The sequence below is a fragment of the Neoarius graeffei genome, chromosome 10 (genome assembly GCF_027579695.1).
Source record: "Neoarius graeffei isolate fNeoGra1 chromosome 10, fNeoGra1.pri, whole genome shotgun sequence".
Lineage (NCBI taxonomy): Eukaryota > Metazoa > Chordata > Actinopteri > Siluriformes > Ariidae > Neoarius > Neoarius graeffei.
In genome coordinates this window covers 92,523,909-92,548,607 of record NC_083578.1, presented here as the reverse complement: position 1 = coordinate 92,548,607, position 24,699 = coordinate 92,523,909, and the positions used below count along the sequence as shown (strand labels likewise).

At 51.6% G+C, this 24,699-nt stretch overlaps 1 protein-coding gene across 1 annotated transcript in view; it reads left to right on the top strand.

Annotated features, from left to right (window-relative positions):
- The window catches only part of spag17 (sperm associated antigen 17), a 151,713-nt gene that overhangs the window by 111,692 nt on the left and 15,322 nt on the right, over positions 1–24,699 (top strand). Inside the window, exon 29 of the mRNA XM_060932660.1 lies at positions 22,303–22,451. Within this exon, the coding sequence (XP_060788643.1) occupies positions 22,303–22,451 (149 nt within the window). The remainder of the gene's footprint in view (positions 1–22,302; positions 22,452–24,699) is intronic.

Sequence of the window (24,699 nt, the reverse complement as noted above, 5' to 3'; positions counted from 1 at the left end):
CGATACACACTCACACTCCCCGATACACACTCACACTCCCTCCCCGATACACACTCACACTCCCTCCCCGATCCACACTCCCTCCCCGATACACACTCACACTCCGATACACATTCACACTCCCTCCCCGATACACACTCACACTCCCCGATACACACTCACACTCCCTCCCCGATACACACTCCCTCCCCGATACACACTCACACTCCGATACACATTCACACTCCCTCCCCGATACACACTCACACTCCGATACACACTCACACTCCCTCCCCGATACACACTCACACTCCAATACACACTCACACTCCCTCCCCGATACACACTCACACTCCGATACACACTCACACTCTCTCCCCGATACACACTCACACTCCGATACACACTCACACTCCCTCCCCGTTACACACTCACACTCCCTCCCCGATACACACTCACACTCCCCGATACACACTCACACTCCCTCCCCGATACACACTCACACTCCGATACACACACACACTCCCTCCCCGATACACACTCACACTCCGATACACACTCACACTCTCTCCCCGATACACACTCACACTCCAATACACACTCACACTCCCTCCCCGATACACACTCACACTCCGATACACACTCACACTCCCTCCCCGATACACACTCACACTCCCTCCCTGATACACACTCACACTCCCTCCTCGATACACACTCCCTCCCCGATACACACTCACACTCCCTCCCCGATACACACTCACACTCCCTCCCTGATACACACTCACACTCCCTCCCTGATACACACTCACACTCCCTCCTCGATACACACTCACACTCTCTCCCCGATACACACTCACACTCCCTCCTCGATACACACTCACACTCTCTCCCCGATACACACTCACACTCCGATACACACTCACACTCCGATACACACTCACACTCTCTCCCCGATACACACTCACACTCCCCGATACACACTCACACTCCGATACACACTCACACTCTCTCCCCGATACACACTCTCTCCCCGATACACACTCACACTCCGATACACACTCACACTCCCCGATACACACTCACACTCACTCCCCGATACACACTCTCTCCCCGATACACACTCACACTCCGATACACACTCACACTCCCTCCCCGATACACACTCACACTCCCTCCTCGATACACACTCACACTCTCTCCCCGATACACACTCACACTCCCCGATACACACTCACACTCCGATACACACTCACACTCCGATACACACTCACACTCCCTCCCCGATACACACTCACACTCCGATACACACTCACACTCCCTCCCCGATACACACTCCCTCCCCGATACACACTCACACTCTCTCCCCGATACACACTCACACTCCGATACACACTCACACTCCCTCCCCGATACACACTCACACTCCGATACACACTCACACTCCCTCCCCGATACACACTCACACTCCGATACACACTCACACTCTCTCCCCGATACACACTCACACTCCCTCCCCGATACACACTCACACTCCGATACACACTCACACTCCCTCCCCGATACACACTCACACTCCGATACACACTCACACTCCATCCCCGATACACACTCACACTCCCTCCCCGATCCACACTCACACTCCGATACACACTCACACTCCGATACACACTCACACTCCCTCCCCGATACACACTCACACTCCCTCCCCGATACACACTCACACTCCCCGTTACACACTCACACTCTGATACACACTCACACTCCGATACACACTCACACTCCGATACACACTCACACTCCCTCCCCGATACACACTCACACTCCGATACACACTCACACTCCCTCCCCGATACACACTCACACTCCCTACACGATACACACTCACACTCCCTCCCCGATCCACACTCACACTCCGATACACACTCACACTCCGATACACACTCACACTCCCTCCCCGATACACACTCACACTCCCTCCCCGATACACACTCACACTCCCCGTTACACACTCACACTCCCTCCCCGATACACACTCACACTCCCCGATACACACTCACACTCCCTCCCCGATACACACTTACACTCCCTCCCCGATACACACTCCCTCCCCGATACACACTCACACTCCGATACACACTCACACTCCCTCCCCGATACACACTCACACTCCCTCCTCGATACACACTCACACTCTCTCCCCGATACACACTCACACTCCCCGATACACACTCACACTCCGATACACACTCACACTCCGATACACACTCACACTCCCTCCCCGATACACACTCACACTCCGATACACACTCACACTCCCTCCCCGATACACACTCCCTCCCCGATACACACTCACACTCTCTCCCCGATACACACTCACACTCCGATACACACTCACACTCCCTCCCCGATACACACTCACACTCCGATACACACTCACACTCCCTCCCCGATACACACTCACACTCCCCGATACACACTCACACTCCGATACACACTCACACTCTCTCCCCGATACACACTCACACTCCCCGATACACACTCACACTCCCTCCCCGATACACACTCACACTCCGATACACACTCACACTCCCTCCCCGATACACACTCACACTCCGATACACACTCACACTCCCTCCCCGATACACACTCACACTCCGATACACACTCACACTCCATCCCCGATACACACTCACACTCCGATACACACTCACACTCCCTCCCCGATACACACTCACACTCCGATACACACTCACACTCCCTCCCCGATACACACTCACACTCCGATACACACTCACACTCCCTCCCCGATACACACTCACACTCCCCGATACACATTCACACTCCGATACACACTCACACTCCGATACACACTCACACTCCCTCCCCGATACACACTCACACTCCGATACACACTCACACTCTCTCCCCGATACACACTCACACTCCGATACACACTCACACTCCCTCCCCGATACACACTCACACTCCGATACACACTCACACTCCCTCCCCGATACACACTCACACTCCCCGATACACACTCACACTCCGATACACACTCACACTCCATCCCCGATACACACTCACACTCCCCGATACACACTCACACTCCCTCCCCGATACACACTCACACTCCGATACACACTCACACTCCCTCCCCGATACACACTCACACTCCGATACACACTCACACTCCCTCCCCGATACACACTCACACTCCGATACACACTCACACTCCCTCCCCGATACACACTCACACTCCCCGATACACACTCACACTCTGATACACACTCACACTCTGATACACACTCACACTCCGATACACACTCACACTCCGATACACACTCACACTCCCTCCCCGATACACACTCACACTCCCTCCCCGATACACACTCACACTCCCTCCCCGATACACACTCACACTCCCTCCTCGATACACACTCACACTCCCTCCCCGATCCACACTCACACTCCGATACACACTCACACTCCGATACACACTCACACTCCCTCCCCGATACACACTCACACTCCCTCCCCGATACACACTCACACTCCCCGATACACACTCACACTCCCTCCCCGATACACACTCACACTCCCTCCCCGATCCACACTCCCTCCCCGATACACACTCACACTCCGATACACATTCACACTCCCTCCCCGATACACACTCACACTCCCCGATACACACTCACACTCCCTCCCCGATACACACTCCCTCCCCGATACACACTCACACTCCGATACACATTCACACTCCCTCCCCGATACACACTCACACTCCGATACACACTCACACTCCCTCCCCGATACACACTCACACTCCAATACACACTCACACTCCCTCCCCGATACACACTCACACTCCGATACACACTCACACTCTCTCCCCGATACACACTCACACTCCAATACACACTCACACTCCCTCCCCGATACACACTCACACTCCGATACACACTCACACTCCGATACACACACACACTCCCTCCTTGATACACACTCACACTCCGATACACACTCACACTCCCTCCCTGATACACACTCACACTCCCTCCTCGATACACACTCACACTCTCTCCCCGATACACACTCACACTCCCTCCTCGATACACACTCACACTCTCTCCCCGATACACACTCACACTCCGATACACACTCACACTCCCTCCCCGATACACACTCACACTCCGATACACACTCACACTCCCTCCCCGATACACACTCACACTCCGATACACACTCACACTCCGATACACACTCACACTCCGATACACACTCACACTCCCTCCCTGATACACACTCACACTCCCTCCTCGATACACACTCACACTCTCTCCCCGATACACACTCACACTCCGATACACACTCACACTCCGATACACACTCACACTCCCTCCCCGATACACACTCCCTCCCCGATACACACTCACACTCTTTCCCCGATACACACTCACACTCCGATACACACTCACACTCCGATACACACTCACACTCCGATACACACTCACACTCCCTCCCCGATACACACTCACACTCCGATACACACTCACACTCCCTCCCCGATACACACTCACACTCCCTCCTCGATACACACTCACACTCCCATACACACTCACACTCCGATACACACTCACACTCCGATACACACTCACACTCCGATACACACTCACACTCCGATACACACTCTCTCCCCGATACACACTCACACTCCGATACACACTCACACTCCGATACACACTCACACTCCCTCCCCGATACACACTCACACTCCGATACACACTCACACTCCCTCCCCGATACACACTCACACTTCGATACACACTCACACTCTCTCCCCAATACACACTCACACTCTGATACACACTCACACTCCCTCCCCGATACACACTCACACTCCGATACACACTCACACTCCCTCCCCGATACACACTCACACTCTGATACACACTCACACTCTCTCCCCGATACACACTCACACTCCGATACACACTCACACTCTCTCCCCGATACACACTCACACTCCGATACACACTCACACTCCCTCCCCGATACACACTCACACTCCGATACACACTCACACTCCCTCCCCGATCCAGACTCACACTCCCCGATACACACTCACACTCCGATACACACTCACACTCTCTCCCCGATACACACTCACACTCCGATACACACTCACACTCCCTCCCCGATACACACTCACTCTCCTATACACACTCACACTCCCTCCCCGATACACACTCACACTCCCTCCCCGATACACACTCACACTCCCTCCCCGATCCAGACTCACACTCCCCGATACACACTCACACTCCGATACACACTCACACTCTCTCCCCGATACACACTCACACTCCGATACACACTCACACTCCCTCCCCGATACACACTCACACTCCGATACACACTCACACTCCCTCCCCGATACACACTCACACTCTGATACACACTCACACTCTCTCCCCGATACACACTCACACTCCGATACACACTCACACTCTCTCCCCGATACACACTCACACTCCGATACACACTCACACTCCCTCCCCGATACACACTCACACTCCGATACACACTCACACTCCCTCCCCGATCCAGACTCACACTCCCCGATACACACTCACACTCCGATACACACTCACACTCTCTCCCCGATACACACTCACACTCCGATACACACTCACACTCCCTCCCCGATACACACTCACTCTCCTATACACACTCACACTCCCTCCCCGATACACACTCACACTCCCTCCCCGATCCAGAATCACACTCCCCGATACACACTCACACTCCGATACACACTCACACTCTCTCCCCGATACACACTCACACTCCGATACACACTCACACTCCCTCCCCGATACACACTCACACTCCGATACACACTCACACTCCCTCCCCGATACACACTCACACTCCGATACACACTCACACTCCCTCCCCGATACACACTCACACTCCCTCCCCGATACACACTCACACTCCCTCCCCGATACACACTCACACTCCGATACACACTCACACTCCCTCCCCGATACACACTCACACTCCCTCCCCAATACACACTCACACTCCCCGATACACACTCACACTCCCCGATACACACTCACACTCCCTCCCCGATACACACTCACACTCCGATACACACTCACACTCCGATACACACTCACACTCCCTCCCCGATACACACTCACACTCCCTCCCTGATACACACTCACACTCCCTCCTCGATACACACTCCCTCCCCGATACACACTCACACTCCCTCCCCGATACACACTCACACTCCCTCCCTGATACACACTCACACTCCCTCCCTGATACACACTCACACTCCCTCCTCGATACACACTCACACTCTCTCCCCGATACACACTCACACTCCCTCCTCGATACACACTCACACTCTCTCCCCGATACACACTCACACTCCGATACACACTCACACTCCGATACACACTCACACTCTCTCCCCGATACACACTCACACTCCCCGATACACACTCACACTCCGATACACACTCACACTCTCTCCCCGATACACACTCTCTCCCCGATACACACTCACACTCCGATACACACTCACACTCCCCGATACACACTCACACTCACTCCCCGATACACACTCTCTCCCCGATACACACTCACACTCCGATACACACTCACACTCCCTCCCCGATACACACTCACACTCCCTCCTCGATAGACACTCACACTCCGATACACACTCACACTCCCCGATACACACTCACACTCCGATACACACTCACACTCCGATACACACTCACACTCCCTCCCCGATACACACTCACACTCCGATACACACTCACACTCCCTCCCCGATACACACTCTCATTCCGATACATACTCACACTCCCTCCCCGATCCAGACTCACACTCCCCGATACACACTCACACTCCGATACACACTCACACTCTCTCCCCGATACACACTCACACTCCAATACACACTCACACTCCCTCCCCGATACACACTCACACTCCGATACACACTCACACTCCGATACACACTCACACTCCCTCCTTGATACACACTCACACTCCGATACACACTCACACTCCCTCCCCGATACACACTCACACTCCGATACACACTCACACTCCCTCCCCGATACACACTCACACTCCCTCCTCGATACACACTCACACTCCGATACACACTCACACTCCGATACACACTCACACTCCCTCCTTGATACACACTCACACTCCGATACACACTCACACTCCCTCCCTGATACACACTCACACTCTCTCTCCCCGATACACACTCACACTCCAATACACACTCACACTCCCTCCCCGATACACACTCACACTCCGATACACACTCACACTCCCTCCCCGATACACACTCACACTCCGATACACACTCACACTCCCTCCTTGATACACACTCACACTCCGATACACACTCACACTCCCTCCCCGATACACACTCACACTCCGATACACACTCACACTCCGATACACACTCACACTCCCTCCTCGATACACACTCACACTCCGATACACACTCACACTCCGATACACACTCACACTCCTTTCCCAATACACACTCACACTCCCCGATACACACTCACACTCCCCCATACACACTCACACTCCGATACACACTCACACTCCCTCCCCGATACACACTCACACTCCAATACACACTCACACTCCGATACACACTCTCTCCCCGATACACACTCACACTCCGATACACACTCACACTCCCTCCCTGATACACACTCACACTACCTCCCCGATACACACTCACACTCCCTCACCGATACACACTCACACTCCCTCCCCGATACACACGCACACTCCCTCCTCGATCCACACTCACACTCCGATACACACTCACACTCCGATACACACTCACACTCCGATACACACTCACACTCCCTCCTTGATACACACTCACACTCCGATACACACTCACACTCCCTCCCCGATACACACTCACACTCCGATACACACTCACACTCCCTCCCCGATACACACTCACACTCCCTCCTCGATACACACTCACACTCCGATACACACTCACACTCCGATACACACTCACACTCCCTCCCCGATACACACTCACACTCCGATACACACTCACACTCCCTCCTTGATACACACTCACACTCCGATACACACTCACACTCCCTCCCTGATACACACTCACACTCCCTCCTCGATACACACTCACACTCTCTCCCCGATACACACTCACACTCCCTCCTCGATACACACTCACACTCTCTCCCCGATACACACTCACACTCCAATACACACTCACACTCCCTCCCCGATACACACTCACACTCCGATACACACTCACACTCCCTCCCCGATACACACTCACACTCCGATACACACTCACACTCCCTCCTTGATACACACTCACACTCCGATACACACTCACACTCCCTCCCCGATACACACTCACACTCCCTCCTCGATACACACTCACACTCCGATACACACTCACACTCCCTCCTCGATACACACTCACACTCCGATACACACTCACACTCCGATACACACTCACACTCCTTCCCCAATACACACTCACACTCCCCGATACACACTCACACTCCCCCATACACAGTCACACTCCGATTCACACTCACACTCCCTCCCCGATACACACTCACACTCCAATACACACTCACACTCCGATACACACTCTCTCCCCGATACACACTCACACTCCGATACAGACTCACACTCCCTCCCTGATACACACTCACACTCCGATACACACTCACACTCCCTCCCCAATACACACTCACACTCCCCGATACACACTCACACTCCCCGATACACACTCACACTCCCTCCCCGATACACACTCACACTCCGATACACACTCACACTCCGATACACACTCACACTCCCTCCCCGATACACACTCACACTCCCTCCCTGATACACACTCACACTCCCTCCTCGATACACACTCCCTCCCCGATACACACTCACACTCCCTCCCCGATACACACTCACACTCCCTCCCTGATACACACTCACACTCCCTCCCTGATACACACTCACACTCCCACCTCGATACACACTCACACTCTCTCCCCGATACACACTCACACTCCCTCCTCGATACACACTCACACTCTCTCCCCGATACACACTCACACTCCGATACACACTCACACTCCGATACACACTCACACTCTCTCCCCGATACACACTCACACTCCCCGATACACACTCACACTCCGATACACACTCACACTCTCTCCCCGATACACACTCTCTCCCCGATACACACTCACACTCCGATACACACTCACACTCCCCGATACACACTCACACTCACTCCCCGATACACACTCTCTCCCCGATACACACTCACACTCCGATACACACTCACACTCCCTCCCCGATACACACTCACACTCCCTCCTCGATACACACACTCTCTCCCCGATACACACTCACACTCCCCGATACACACTCACACTCCGATACACACTCACACTCCGATACACACTCACACTCCCTCCCCGATACACACTCACACTCCGATACACACTCACACTCCCTCCCCGATACACACTCCCTCCCCGATACACACTCACACTCTCTCCCCGATACACACTCACACTCCGATACACACTCACACTCCCTCCCCGATACACACTCACACTCCGATACACACTCACACTCCCTCCCCGATACACACTCACACTCCGATACACACTCACACTCTCTCCCCGATACACACTCACACTCCCCGATACACACTCACACTCCCTCCCCGATACACACTCACACTCCGATACACACTCACACTCCCTCCCCGATACACACTCACACTCCGATACACACTCACACTCCATCCCCGATACACACTCACACTCCCTCCCCGATACACACTCACACTCCCCGATACACACTCACACTCCGATACACACTCACACTCTGATACACACTCACACTCCGATACACACTCACACTCCGATACACACTCACACTCCCTCCCCGATACACACTCACACTCCGATACACACTCACACTCCCTCCCCGATACACACTCTCACTCCGATACATACTCACACTCCCTCCCCGATCCAGACTCACACTCCCCGATACACACTCACACTCCGATACACACTCACACTCTCTCCCCGATACACACTCACACTCCGATACACACTCACACTCCCTCCCCGATACACACTCACACTCCGATACACACTCACACTCCCTCCCCGATACACACTCACACTCCGATACACACTCACACTCTCTCCCCGATACACACTCACACTCCGATACACACTCACACTCACTCCCCGATACACACTCACACTCCGATACACACTCACACTCCCTCCCCGATACACACTCACACTCCCTCCCCGATACACACTCACACTCCCCGATACACACTCACACTCCGATACACACTCACACTCTCTCCCCGATACACACTCACACTCCCCGATACACACTCACACTCCCTCCCCGATACACACTCACACTCCGATACACACTCACACTCCCTCCCCGATACACACTCACACTCCGATACACACTCACACTCCCTCCCCGATACACACTCACACTCCGATACACACTCACACTCCATCCCCGATACACACTCACACTCCCTCCCCGATACACACTCACACTCCCCGATACACACTCACACTCTGATACACACTCACACTCTGATACACACTCACACTCCGATACACACTCACACTCCAATACACACTCACACTCCCTCCCCGATACACACTCACACTCCCTCCCCGATACACACTCACACTCCCTCCCCGATACACACTCACACTCCCTCCTCGATACACACTCACACTCCCTCCCCGATCCACACTCACACTCCGATACACACACTCCGATACACACTCACACTCCCTCCCCGATACACACTCACACTCCCTCCCCGATACACACTCACACTCCCCGATACACACTCACACTCCCTCCCCGATACACACTCACACTCCCTCCCCGATCCACACTCCCTCCCCGATACACACTCACACTCCGATACACATTCACACTCCCTCCCCGATACACACTCACACTCCCCGATACACACTCACACTCCCTCCCCGATACACACTCCCTCCCCGATACACACTCACACTCCGATACACATTCACACTCCCTCCCCGATACACACTCACACTCCGATACACACTCACACTCCCTCCCCGATACACACTCACACTCCAATACACACTCACACTCCCTCCCCGATACACACTCACACTCCGATACACACTCACACTCTCTCCCCGATACACACTCACACTCCGATACACACTCACACTCCCTCCCCGTTACACACTCACACTCCCTCCCCGATACACACTCACACTCCCCGATACACACTCACACTCCCTCCCCGATACACACTCACACTCCGATACACACACACACTCCCTCCCCGATACACACTCACACTCCGATACACACTCACACTCTCTCCCCGATACACACTCACACTCCAATACACACTCACACTCCCTCCCCGATACACACTCACACTCCGATACACACTCACACTCCCTCCCCGATACACACTCACACTCCCTCCCTGATACACACTCACACTCCCTCCTCGATACACACTCCCTCCCCGATACACACTCACACTCCCTCCCCGATACACACTCACACTCCCTCCCTGATACACACTCACACTCCCTCCCTGATACACACTCACACTCCCTCCTCGATACACACTCACACTCTCTCCCCGATACACACTCACACTCCCTCCTCGATACACACTCACACTCTCTCCCCGATACACACTCACACTCCGATACACACTCACACTCCGATACACACTCACACTCTCTCCCCGATACACACTCACACTCCCCGATACACACTCACACTCCGATACACACTCACACTCTCTCCCCGATACACACTCTCTCCCCGATACACACTCACACTCCGATACACACTCACACTCCCCGATACACACTCACACTCACTCCCCGATACACACTCTCTCCCCGATACACACTCACACTCCGATACACACTCACACTCCCTCCCCGATACACACTCACACTCCCTCCTCGATACACACTCACACTCTCTCCCCGATACACACTCACACTCCCCGATACACACTCACACTCCGATACACACTCACACTCCGATACACACTCACACTCCCTCCCCGATACACACTCACACTCCGATACACACTCACACTCCCTCCCCGATACACACTCCCTCCCCGATACACACTCACACTCTCTCCCCGATACACACTCACACTCCGATACACACTCACACTCCCTCCCCGATACACACTCACACTCCGATACACACTCACACTCCCTCCCCGATACACACTCACACTCCGATACACACTCACACTCTCTCCCCGATACACACTCACACTCCCTCCCCGATACACACTCACACTCCGATACACACTCACACTCCCTCCCCGATACACACTCACACTCCGATACACACTCACACTCCATCCCCGATACACACTCACACTCCCTCCCCGATCCACACTCACACTCCGATACACACTCACACTCCGATACACACTCACACTCCCTCCCCGATACACACTCACACTCCCTCCCCGATACACACTCACACTCCCCGTTACACACTCACACTCTGATACACACTCACACTCCGATACACACTCACACTCCGATACACACTCACACTCCCTCCCCGATACACACTCACACTCCGATACACACTCACACTCCCTCCCCGATACACACTCACACTCCCTACACGATACACACTCACACTCCCTCCCCGATCCACACTCACACTCCGATACACACTCACACTCCGATACACACTCACACTCCCTCCCCGATACACACTCACACTCCCTCCCCGATACACACTCACACTCCCCGTTACACACTCACACTCCCTCCCCGATACACACTCACACTCCCCGATACACACTCACACTCCCTCCCCGATACACACTTACACTCCCTCCCCGATACACACTCCCTCCCCGATACACACTCACACTCCGATACACACTCACACTCCCTCCCCGATACACACTCACACTCCCTCCTCGATACACACTCACACTCTCTCCCCGATACACACTCACACTCCCCGATACACACTCACACTCCGATACACACTCACACTCCGATACACACTCACACTCCCTCCCCGATACACACTCACACTCCGATACACACTCACACTCCCTCCCCGATACACACTCCCTCCCCGATACACACTCACACTCTCTCCCCGATACACACTCACACTCCGATACACACTCACACTCCCTCACCGATACACACTCACACTCCGATACACACTCACACTCCCTCCCCGATACACACTCACACTCCCCGATACACACTCACACTCCGATACACACTCACACTCTCTCCCCGATACACACTCACACTCCCCGATACACACTCACACTCCCTCCCCGATACACACTCACACTCCGATACACACTCACACTCCCTCCCCGATACACACTCACACTCCGATACACACTCACACTCCCTCCCCGATACACACTCACACTCCGATACACACTCACACTCCATCCCCGATACACACTCACACTCCGATACACACTCACACTCCCTCCCCGATACACACTCACACTCCGATACACACTCACACTCCCTCCCCGATACACACTCACACTCCGATACACACTCACACTCCCTCCCCGATACACACTCACACTCCCCGATACACATTCACACTCCGATACACACTCACACTCCGATACACACTCACACTCCCTCCCCGATACACACTCACACTCCGATACACACTCACACTCTCTCCCCGATACACACTCACACTCCGATACACACTCACACTCCCTCCCCGATACACACTCACACTCCGATACACACTCACACTCCCTCCCCGATACACACTCACACTCCCCGATACACACTCACACTCCGATACACACTCACACTCCATCCCCGATACACACTCACACTCCCCGATACACACTCACACTCCCTCCCCGATACACACTCACACTCCGATACACACTCACACTCCCTCCCCGATACACACTCACACTCCGATACACACTCACACTCCCTCCCCGATACACACTCACACTCCGATACACACTCACACTCCCTCCCCGATACACACTCACACTCCCCGATACACACTCACACTCTGATACACACTCACACTCTGATACACACTCACACTCCGATACACACTCACACTCCGATACACACTCACACTCCCTCCCCGATACACACTCACACTCCCTCCCCGATACACACTCACACTCCCTCCCCGATACACACTCACACTCCCTCCTCGATACACACTCACACTCCCTCCCCGATCCACACTCACACTCCGATACACACTCACACTCCGATACACACTCACACTCCCTCCCCGATACACACTCACACTCCCTCCCCGATACACACTCACACTCCCCGATACACACTCACACTCCCTCCCCGATACACACTCACACTCCCTCCCCGATCCACACTCCCTCCCCGATACACACTCACACTCCGATACACATTCACACTCCCTCCCCGATACACACTCACACTCCCCGATACACACTCACACTCCCTCCCCGATACACACTCCCTCCCCGATACACACTCACACTCCGATACACATTCACACTCCCTCCCCGATACACACTCACACTCCGATACACACTCACACTCCCTCCCCGATACACACTCACACTCCAATACACACTCACACTCCCTCCCCGATACACACTCACACTCCGATACACACTCACACTCTCTCCCCGATACACACTCACACTCCAATACACACTCACACTCCCTCCCCGATACACACTCACACTCCGATACACACTCACACTCCGATACACACACACACTCCCTCCCCGATACACACTCACACTCCGATACACACTCACACTCTCTCCCCGATACACACTCACACTCCAATACACACTCACACTCCCTCCCCGATACACACTCACACTCCGATACACACTCACACTCCGATACACACTCACACTCCCTCCCCGATACACACTCACACTCCCTCCCTGATACACACTCACACTCCCTCCTCGATACACACTCCCTCCCCGATACACACTCACACTCCCTCCCCGATACACACTCACACTCCCTCCCTGATACACACTCACACTCCCTCCCTGATACACACTCACACTCCCTCCTCGATACACACTCACACTCTCTCCCCGATACACACTCACACTCCCTCCTCGATACACACTCACACTCTCTCCCCGATACACACTAACACTCCGATACACACTCACACTCCGATACACACTCACACTCTCTCCCCGATACACACTCACACTCCCCGATACACACTCACACTCCGATACACACTCACACTCTCTCCCCGATACACACTCTCTCCCCGATACACACTCACACTCCGATACACACTCACACTCCCCGATACACACTCACACTCACTCCCCGATACACACTGTCTCCCCGATACACACTCACACTCCGATACACAATCACACTCCCTCCCCGATACACACTCACACTCCCTCCTCGATACACACTCACACTCTCTCCCCGATACACACTCACACTCCCCGATACACACTCACACTCCGATACACACTCACACTCCGATACACACTCACACTCCCTCCCCGATACACACTCACACTCCGATACACACTCACACTCCCTCCCCGATACACACTCCCTCCCCGATACACACTCACACTCTCTCCCCGATACACACTCACACTCCGATACACACTCACACTCCCTCCCCGATACACACTCACACTCCGATACACACTCACACTCCCTCCCCGATACACACTCACACTCCGATACACACTCACACTCTCTCCCCGATACACACTCACACTCCCCGATACACACTCACACTCCCTCCCCGATACACACTCACACTCCGATACACACTCACACTCCCTCCCCGATACACACTCACACTCCGATACACACTCACACTCCATCCCCGATACACACTCACACTCCCTCCCCGATCCACACTCACACTCCGATACACACTCACACTCCGATACACACTCACACTCCCTCCCCGATACACACTCACACTCCCTCCCCGATACACACTCACACTCCCCGTTACACACTCACACTCTGATACACACTCACACTCCGATACACACTCACACTCCGATACACACTCACACTTCCTCCCCGATACACACTCACACTCCGATACACACTCACACTCCCTCCCCGATACACACTCACACTCCCTCCACGATACACACTCACACTCCCTCCCCGATACACACTCACACTCCGATACACACTCACACTCCGATACACACTCACACTCCCTCCCCGATACACACTCACACTCCCTCCCCGATACACACTCACACTCCCCGTTACACACTCACACTCCCTCCCCGATACACACTCACACTCCCCGATACACACTCACACTCCCTCCCCGATACACACTCACACTCCCTCCCCGATACACACTCCCTCCCCGATACACACTCACACTCCGATACACACTCACACTCCCTCCCCGATACACACTCGCACTCCCTCCCCGATACACACTCACACTCCGATACACACTCACACTCCCTCCCCGATACACACTCACACTCCGATACACACTCACACTCCCTCCCCGATACACACTCACACTCCGATACACACTCACACTCTCTCCCCGATACACACTCACACTCCAATACACACTCACACTCCCTCCCCGATACACACTCACACTCCGATACACACTCACACTCTCTCCCCAATACACACTCACACTCCGATACACACTCACACTCCCTCCCCGATACACACTCACACTCCGATACACACTCACACTCCCTCCCCGATACACACTCACACTCCGATACACATTCACACTCCATCCCCGATACACACTCACACTCCCTCCCCGATACACTCTCACACTCCCCGATACACACTCACACTCCGATACACACTCACACTCTGATACACACTCACACTCCGATACACACTCACACTCCGATACACACTCACACTCCCTCCCCGATACACACTCACACTCCGATACACACTCACACTCCCTCCCCGATACACACTCACACTCCCTCCCCGATACACACTCACACTCCCTCCTCGATACACACTCACACTCCCTCCCCGATCCACACTCACACTCCGATACACACTCACACTCCGATACACACTCACACTCCGATACACACTCACACTCCCTCCCCGATACACACTCACACTCCCCGATACACACTCACACTCCCTCCCCGATACACACTCACACTCCCTCCCCGATCCACACTCCCTCCCCGATACACACTCACACTCCGATACACACTCACACTCCGTCCCCGATACACACTCACACTCACTCCCCGATACACACTCACACTCCGATACACACACTCCCTCCCCGATACACACTCACACTCCGATACACACTCACACTCTCTCCCCAATACACACTCACACTCCGATACACACTCACACTCCCTCCCCGATCCACACTCACACTCCCCGATACACACTCACACTCCGATACACACTCACACTCCCTCCCCGATACACACTCACACTCCGATACACACTCACACTCTCTCCCCGATACACACTCACACTCCGATACACACTCACACTCTCTCCCCAATACACACTCACACTCCGATACACACTCACACTCCCTCCCCGATCCACACTCCCTCCCCGATACACACTCACACTCCGATACACAATCACACTCCGATACACACTCACACTCCGATACACACTCACACTCTCTCCCCGATACACACTCACACTCCGATACACACTCACACTCCCTCCCCGATACACACTCACACTCCGATACACACTCACACTCCCTCCCCGATACACACTCACACTCCGATACACACTCACACTCTCTCCCCGATACACACTCACACTCCGATACACACTCACACTCTCTCCCCGATACACACTCACACTCCGATACACACTCACACTCCCTCCCCGATACACACTCACACTCCGATACACACTCACACTCCCTCCCCGATCCAGACTCACACTCCCCGATACACACTCACACTCCGATTCACACTCTCTCCCCGATACACACTCACACTCCGATACACACTCACACTCTCTCCCCGATACACACTCACACTCCGATACACACTCACACTCCCTCCCCGATACACACTCACACTCCCTCCCCGATCCAGACTCACACTCCCCGATACACACTCACACTCCGATACACACTCACACTCTCTCCCCGATACACACTCACACTCCGATACACACTCACACTCCCTCCCCGATACACACTCACACTCCCCGATACACACTCACACTCCCTCCCCGATACACACTCACACTCCCTCCCCGATCCACACTCCCTCCCCGATACACACTCACACTCCGATACACACTCACACTCCGTCCCCGATACACACTCACACTCACTCCCCGATACACACTCACACTCCGATACACACACTCCCTCCCCGATACACACTCACACTCCGATACACACTCACACTCTCTCCCCAATACACACTCACACTCCGATACACACTCACACTCCCTCCCCGATCCACACTCACACTCCCCGATACACACTCACACTCCGATACACACTCACACTCCCTCCCCGATACACACTCACACTCCGATACACACTCACACTCTCTCCCCGATACACACTCACACTCCGATACACACTCACACTCTCTCCCCAATACACACTCACACTCCGATACACACTCACACTCCCTCCCCGATCCACACTCCCTCCCCGATACACACTCACACTCCGATACACAATCACACTCCGATACACACTCACACTCCGATACACACTCACACTCTCTCCCCGATACACACTCACACTCCGATACACACTCACACTCCCTCCCCGATACACACTCACACTCCGATACACACTCACACTCCCTCCCCGATACACACTCACACTCCGATACACACTCACACTCTCTCCCCGATACACACTCACACTCCGATACACACTCACACTCTCTCCCCGATACACACTCACACTCCGATACACACTCACACTCCCTCCCCGATACACACTCACACTCCGATACACACTCACACTCCCTCCCCGATCCAGACTCACACTCCCCGATACACACTCACACTCCGATTCACACTCTCTCCCCGATACACACTCACACTCCGATACACACTCACACTCTCTCCCCGATACACACTCACACTCCGATACACACTCACACTCCCTCCCCGATACACACTCACACTCCCTCCCCGATCCAGACTCACACTCCCCGATACACACTCACACTCCGATACACACTCACACTCTCTCCCCGATACACACTCACACTCCGATACACACTCACACTCCCTCCCCGATACACACTCACACTCCCCGATACACACTCACACTCCCTCCCCGATACACACTCACACTCCCCGATACACACTCACACTCCCTCCCCGATACACACTCACACTCCGATACACACTCACACTCCCTCCCCGATACACACTCACACTCCGATACACACTCACACTCCCTCCCCGATACACACTCACACTCCGATACACACTCACACTCTCTCCCCGATACACACTCACACTCCGATACACACTCACACTCTCTCCCCGATACACACTCACACTCCCTCCCCGATACACACTCACACTCCGATACACACTCACACTCCCTCCCCGATACACACTCACACTCCGATACACACTCACACTCTCTCCCCGATACACACTCACACTCCGATACACACTCACACTCTCTCCCCGATACACACTCACACTCCGATACACACTCACACTCCCTCCCCGATACACACTCACACTCCGATACACACTCACACTCCCTCCCCGATCCAGACTCACACTCCCCGATACACACTCACACTCCGATACACACTCACACTCCGATACACACTCACACTCCCTCCCCGATACACACTCACACTCCGATACACACTCACACTCCCTCCCCGATACACACTCACACTCCGATACACACTCACACTCTCTCCCCGATACACACTCACACTCCAATACACACTCACACTCCCTCCCCGATACACACTCACACTCCGATACACACTCACACTCCCTCCCCGATACACACTCACACTCCGATACACACTCACACTCTCTCCCCGATACATACTCACACTCCGATACACACTCACACTCTCTCCCCGATACATACTCACACTCCGATACACACTCACACTCCCTCCCTGATACACACTCACACTCCCTCCCCGATACACACTCACACTCCGATACACACTCACACTCCCTCCCCGATACACACTCACACTCTCTCCCCGATACACACTCACACTCCCTCCCCGATACACACTCACACTCCGATACACACTCCCTCCCCGATACACACTCACACTCCGATACACACTCACACTCCCTCCCCGATACACACTCACACTCCGATACACACTCACACTCCGATACACACTCACACTCTCTCCCCGATACACACTCACACTCCGATACACACTCACACTCTCTCCCCAATACACACTCACACTCCCTCCCCGATACACACTCACACTCCGATACACACTCACACTCCGATACACACTCACACTCCCTCCCCGATACACACTCACACTCCGATACACGCTCACACTCTCTCCCCAATACACACACTCCCTCCCCGATACACACTCACACTCCGATACACACTCACACTCCGATACACACTCACACTCTCTCCCCGATACACACTCACACTCCCCGATACACACTCACACTCCGATACACACTCACACTCTCTCCCCGATACACACTGTCTCCCCGATACACACTCTCTCCCCGATACACACTCACACTCCGATACACACTCACACTCCGATACACACTCACACTCTCTCCCCGATACACACTCACACTCCCCGATACACACTCACACCCCGATACACACTCACACTCTCTCCCCGATACACACTCTCTCCCCGATACACACTCACACTCCGATACACACTCACACTCCCCGATACACACTCACACTCACTCCCCGATACACACACTCTCCCCGATACACACTCCCTCCCCGATCCACACTCACACTCCCCGATACACACTCACACTCACTCCCCGATCCACACTCACACTCCTTCACTCAGCGTTCCTCAGTCACTCCAGTATGTTAGTCAGGGTGTGTAAGGACAGGAATGAGTGGTTTAATAGGAAGTCATAGTTCTTACAGGAACAGAAGCTTTAAAATGTTTTAAATCATGTCCAAGTTGGGAAACCTTTCAATCATTAAAGCTGCGAAATGTAACTTGAGTGACAAAATATTTTTTTAATGAAAGAGCATGTTGTACTTTTTACCTGTTTATAGCTATTATAATATTTATTAAATGAGTTATTTCCTGTTTTCATGTCGTTAGAGCAGAGATAAACGCTCCTCCCTCAGCAGACTCCTTATTCACTTAAAAATCACTCCTTGTTCCGTCGTGTTCCTGACAAACTGTAGAGAAGTGTAAACTCCTCTGTCCTGAAGACCTCAGAAACCTTACAGTTCCAGCTTCACTTCTGATTGTCACACAGCGCTGACACTGGAGACTCCTTCCAGAAACCACACACACACACACACGCACACACACACACACACACACACACACACACACACACACACACACACACACACACACACATCTCCTCACAGATCAACAATTACACACGTTTATTAATATGTTTATGTGGAGTGTCTGCTGTACAAGTCGATATGATTACGTATTAGAACGAGAGCTTTAATATAAACCTGCACTCGAGTCAGAGCTGCTGTTAGAGAGAATTAATCAGCAACCTTCTGACCAATCAGAGTCCAGAATTTAATACAGTCAAAACTTATACATCAGTATCATTCATTCATTCAAATGAGCCAACCAATCAGAAGAAGGAGGTGTCTCTAATTCTCTAATTACCTGTAAATCATGGTACGTGTTAGTTTATGAAGCTCCGCCTCCCAGATTAGCATTCAGGTGTTCTAGCCCGGGTTATGTGTTTTGGGGGTGTGGCTTCGTAAAGAACACTGAGGGTCACTGGATTTGTTTCGATTTTCAATTTAAAGAGAACTTCACTGCTGAAATTACGGATTACACCTTTAATGATCGGCTGTGTGTCAGTGCAGGAAACACGAGACGATCATCTGATTATTCGGTTTGATTGTGTGGTCTGATGCAGTTCCTCATGGTGACACACATCATGGAGGTTTTATCGCTGTCTTTTCCAGGCGGCAGTATTGATGGACGGAGTGTGAGCATGGTGAAGGTGGAGAAGATTGGATTCATGACAGTGGTGATGAAGCTTGAGGAGAAAAGCAGTGAGGTTCTCTTCAGAGACGGAACCACCATCAGTACGACCGCACACGGCTCATACAGGGTGAGGAGGGGAGGGGCAGGTGGAGGGAGGGAGGGAGGGAGGGATGGAAGGATGGATGTGTGCACAGTAGAGCAGATGGTGAGGTTAATTGGATGGATACCCTTAGCAAAAAGAAGTTTAATCAAGTGTGCTACAAGTATACTTATTTTATACTAAAATCGAGGAAGTGTACTTGAAGGTTACTTCTTATAAACTAATTCTTGATACACTTACAACATAGTACAGGGAAGTATACTTGGTTTATACTGAACCAAGTATAAAAAAGTATAAGTAGACCTATATCAATACTAAGATTTACACTTATACATTACATTAATACTAAAACTTATACTTGGACCTAAGTATACTTTGTAAATCTTTTTGCCACAAAATAGGAATGCTTAGCATATATCTTGCTTCAAGAGCACAATAAGGTCAACTCATTAATTGACTCAACATTTAATTTATATATTTATACTATATGTATATATTATATTTATAATTTATATTACATTATATTTTATATATATTATATTTATAATTAATATTACATTAGCTGAGCTATACAGCTGGTAAGTGATTAGGGAATCCAACCTGATCAGAGGGCCCCTCTCACCCCCTCCATCACTCCTTCCAACTGCTCCCATCAGGCTGGCGCTACAATGTACCACTATAAACAAAAAGTCCTTCATCCCCTCTGCAGCAGCCTTACTCAACAGCACATGATGAACATTACCAGCCAACCCAACCGGCAACATGCATGTCTTGTTTAATGTCTTATTATAATTCTGGAGATTAACACTTAGTCATTATGTGTACTGAATTGCATTATCTTCATGTACCTTACACTTCATCATACACAAAAACAGGAAAACAGAAAAAAGTTTGGCTTGACTTTATTTATTTAACTAGTCCCTTTCAAAAGGGTTTGGCAATGGTGTTATGTACAGTGTGTCAGCTGTTTCAACAAGGACACATTTTGTTTTGATCATGTCAGGCGAGACAGCATGAACAGTTTCAGTTTTTTGAACATCATATACAAAATGACTTTGTATATTTATTTGCGAATCTTTACATACAGGCCTGCCTGATTTACTAAGTACGTCAACTAAAACACAACATAGTTTGCGACATGGACAAAAAGCAGAGATTTCATGTGAACATATTTGTTTAAAAACAACCAATTCTATAATACAACAAAATGTACCATCTTTCAAGTATGCAGCACTGTTGAATCTCTTCTTTAGTCTGTCATAGGTTTTACTGTGGTACGTAACTCCATCAACCAAAAAACGGTTGTAAGACCAAAAGCAGTTACTTAGTTTCCCACACAACTTTTCAATGGCAAGCCTATATGACATTTTTATACTGGTTTCCCTTAGCAAAAAGTAGTATACTTAAAGTTCATTTTGTAAAGTATTCTGAAGTGTAAGTATATCAAGTGTACTACAGGCCATGTACTTCAAGTGTACTAGAAAGCATACTAATTTAATACTTCTTCGGACTAAATTGGAACATTTTAAGTTTATAAAAGTATACTTCAAAGTTACTTTTAAGTTAGCAAAAGTACTCTTTAAGTACTCTCATCTATACTATATCTATACTGTAAATGTACTTGGTATATCCCTCTTGTATACTTACAGTATATAACTAGTACAATGGCAGTACATAAATAAGTGTACTTATGATATACTTCAAGTACACAATAGGGATATACCAAGTGCATTGATAGTATATAAATGAGTATACTTGAAAGTGTACTTTTGTAAACTTAAAACAGACTTGAAAGTATACTTTTATAAACTTAAAATGTTCCAATTTAGTCCGAAGAAGTATTAAATTAGTATGCTTTCTAGTACACTTGAAGTACATGGCCTGTAGTACACTTGATATACTTATACTTACACTTCAGAATACTTTACAAAATGAACTTTAAGTATACTACTTTTTGCTAAGGGTAGATTCATTAAAAGATGGAGAAAAACATGGACTGATGGATGGATAGAGAGATGGATGAGGTTCACAGGATGAATGGATGAAGATATAGATAGTAGGATGGAAAGATGGATTATAAATATATTCTGTTTATTTATTCTGTTTCTATTGTTTGAGTGTTTAGTCTGTCTAGTTCCTATCTAGAGTGTTTATACTGTTTATATTGTTTGATTTTTCAGTTATTCTGTGTTTATTTATTGCATTGCCTGTTTGCACCGTGGGTCAGAGAGGACTGAAATTTCATCTGTGCTGTATGTCGAGCATGTAGAGCATA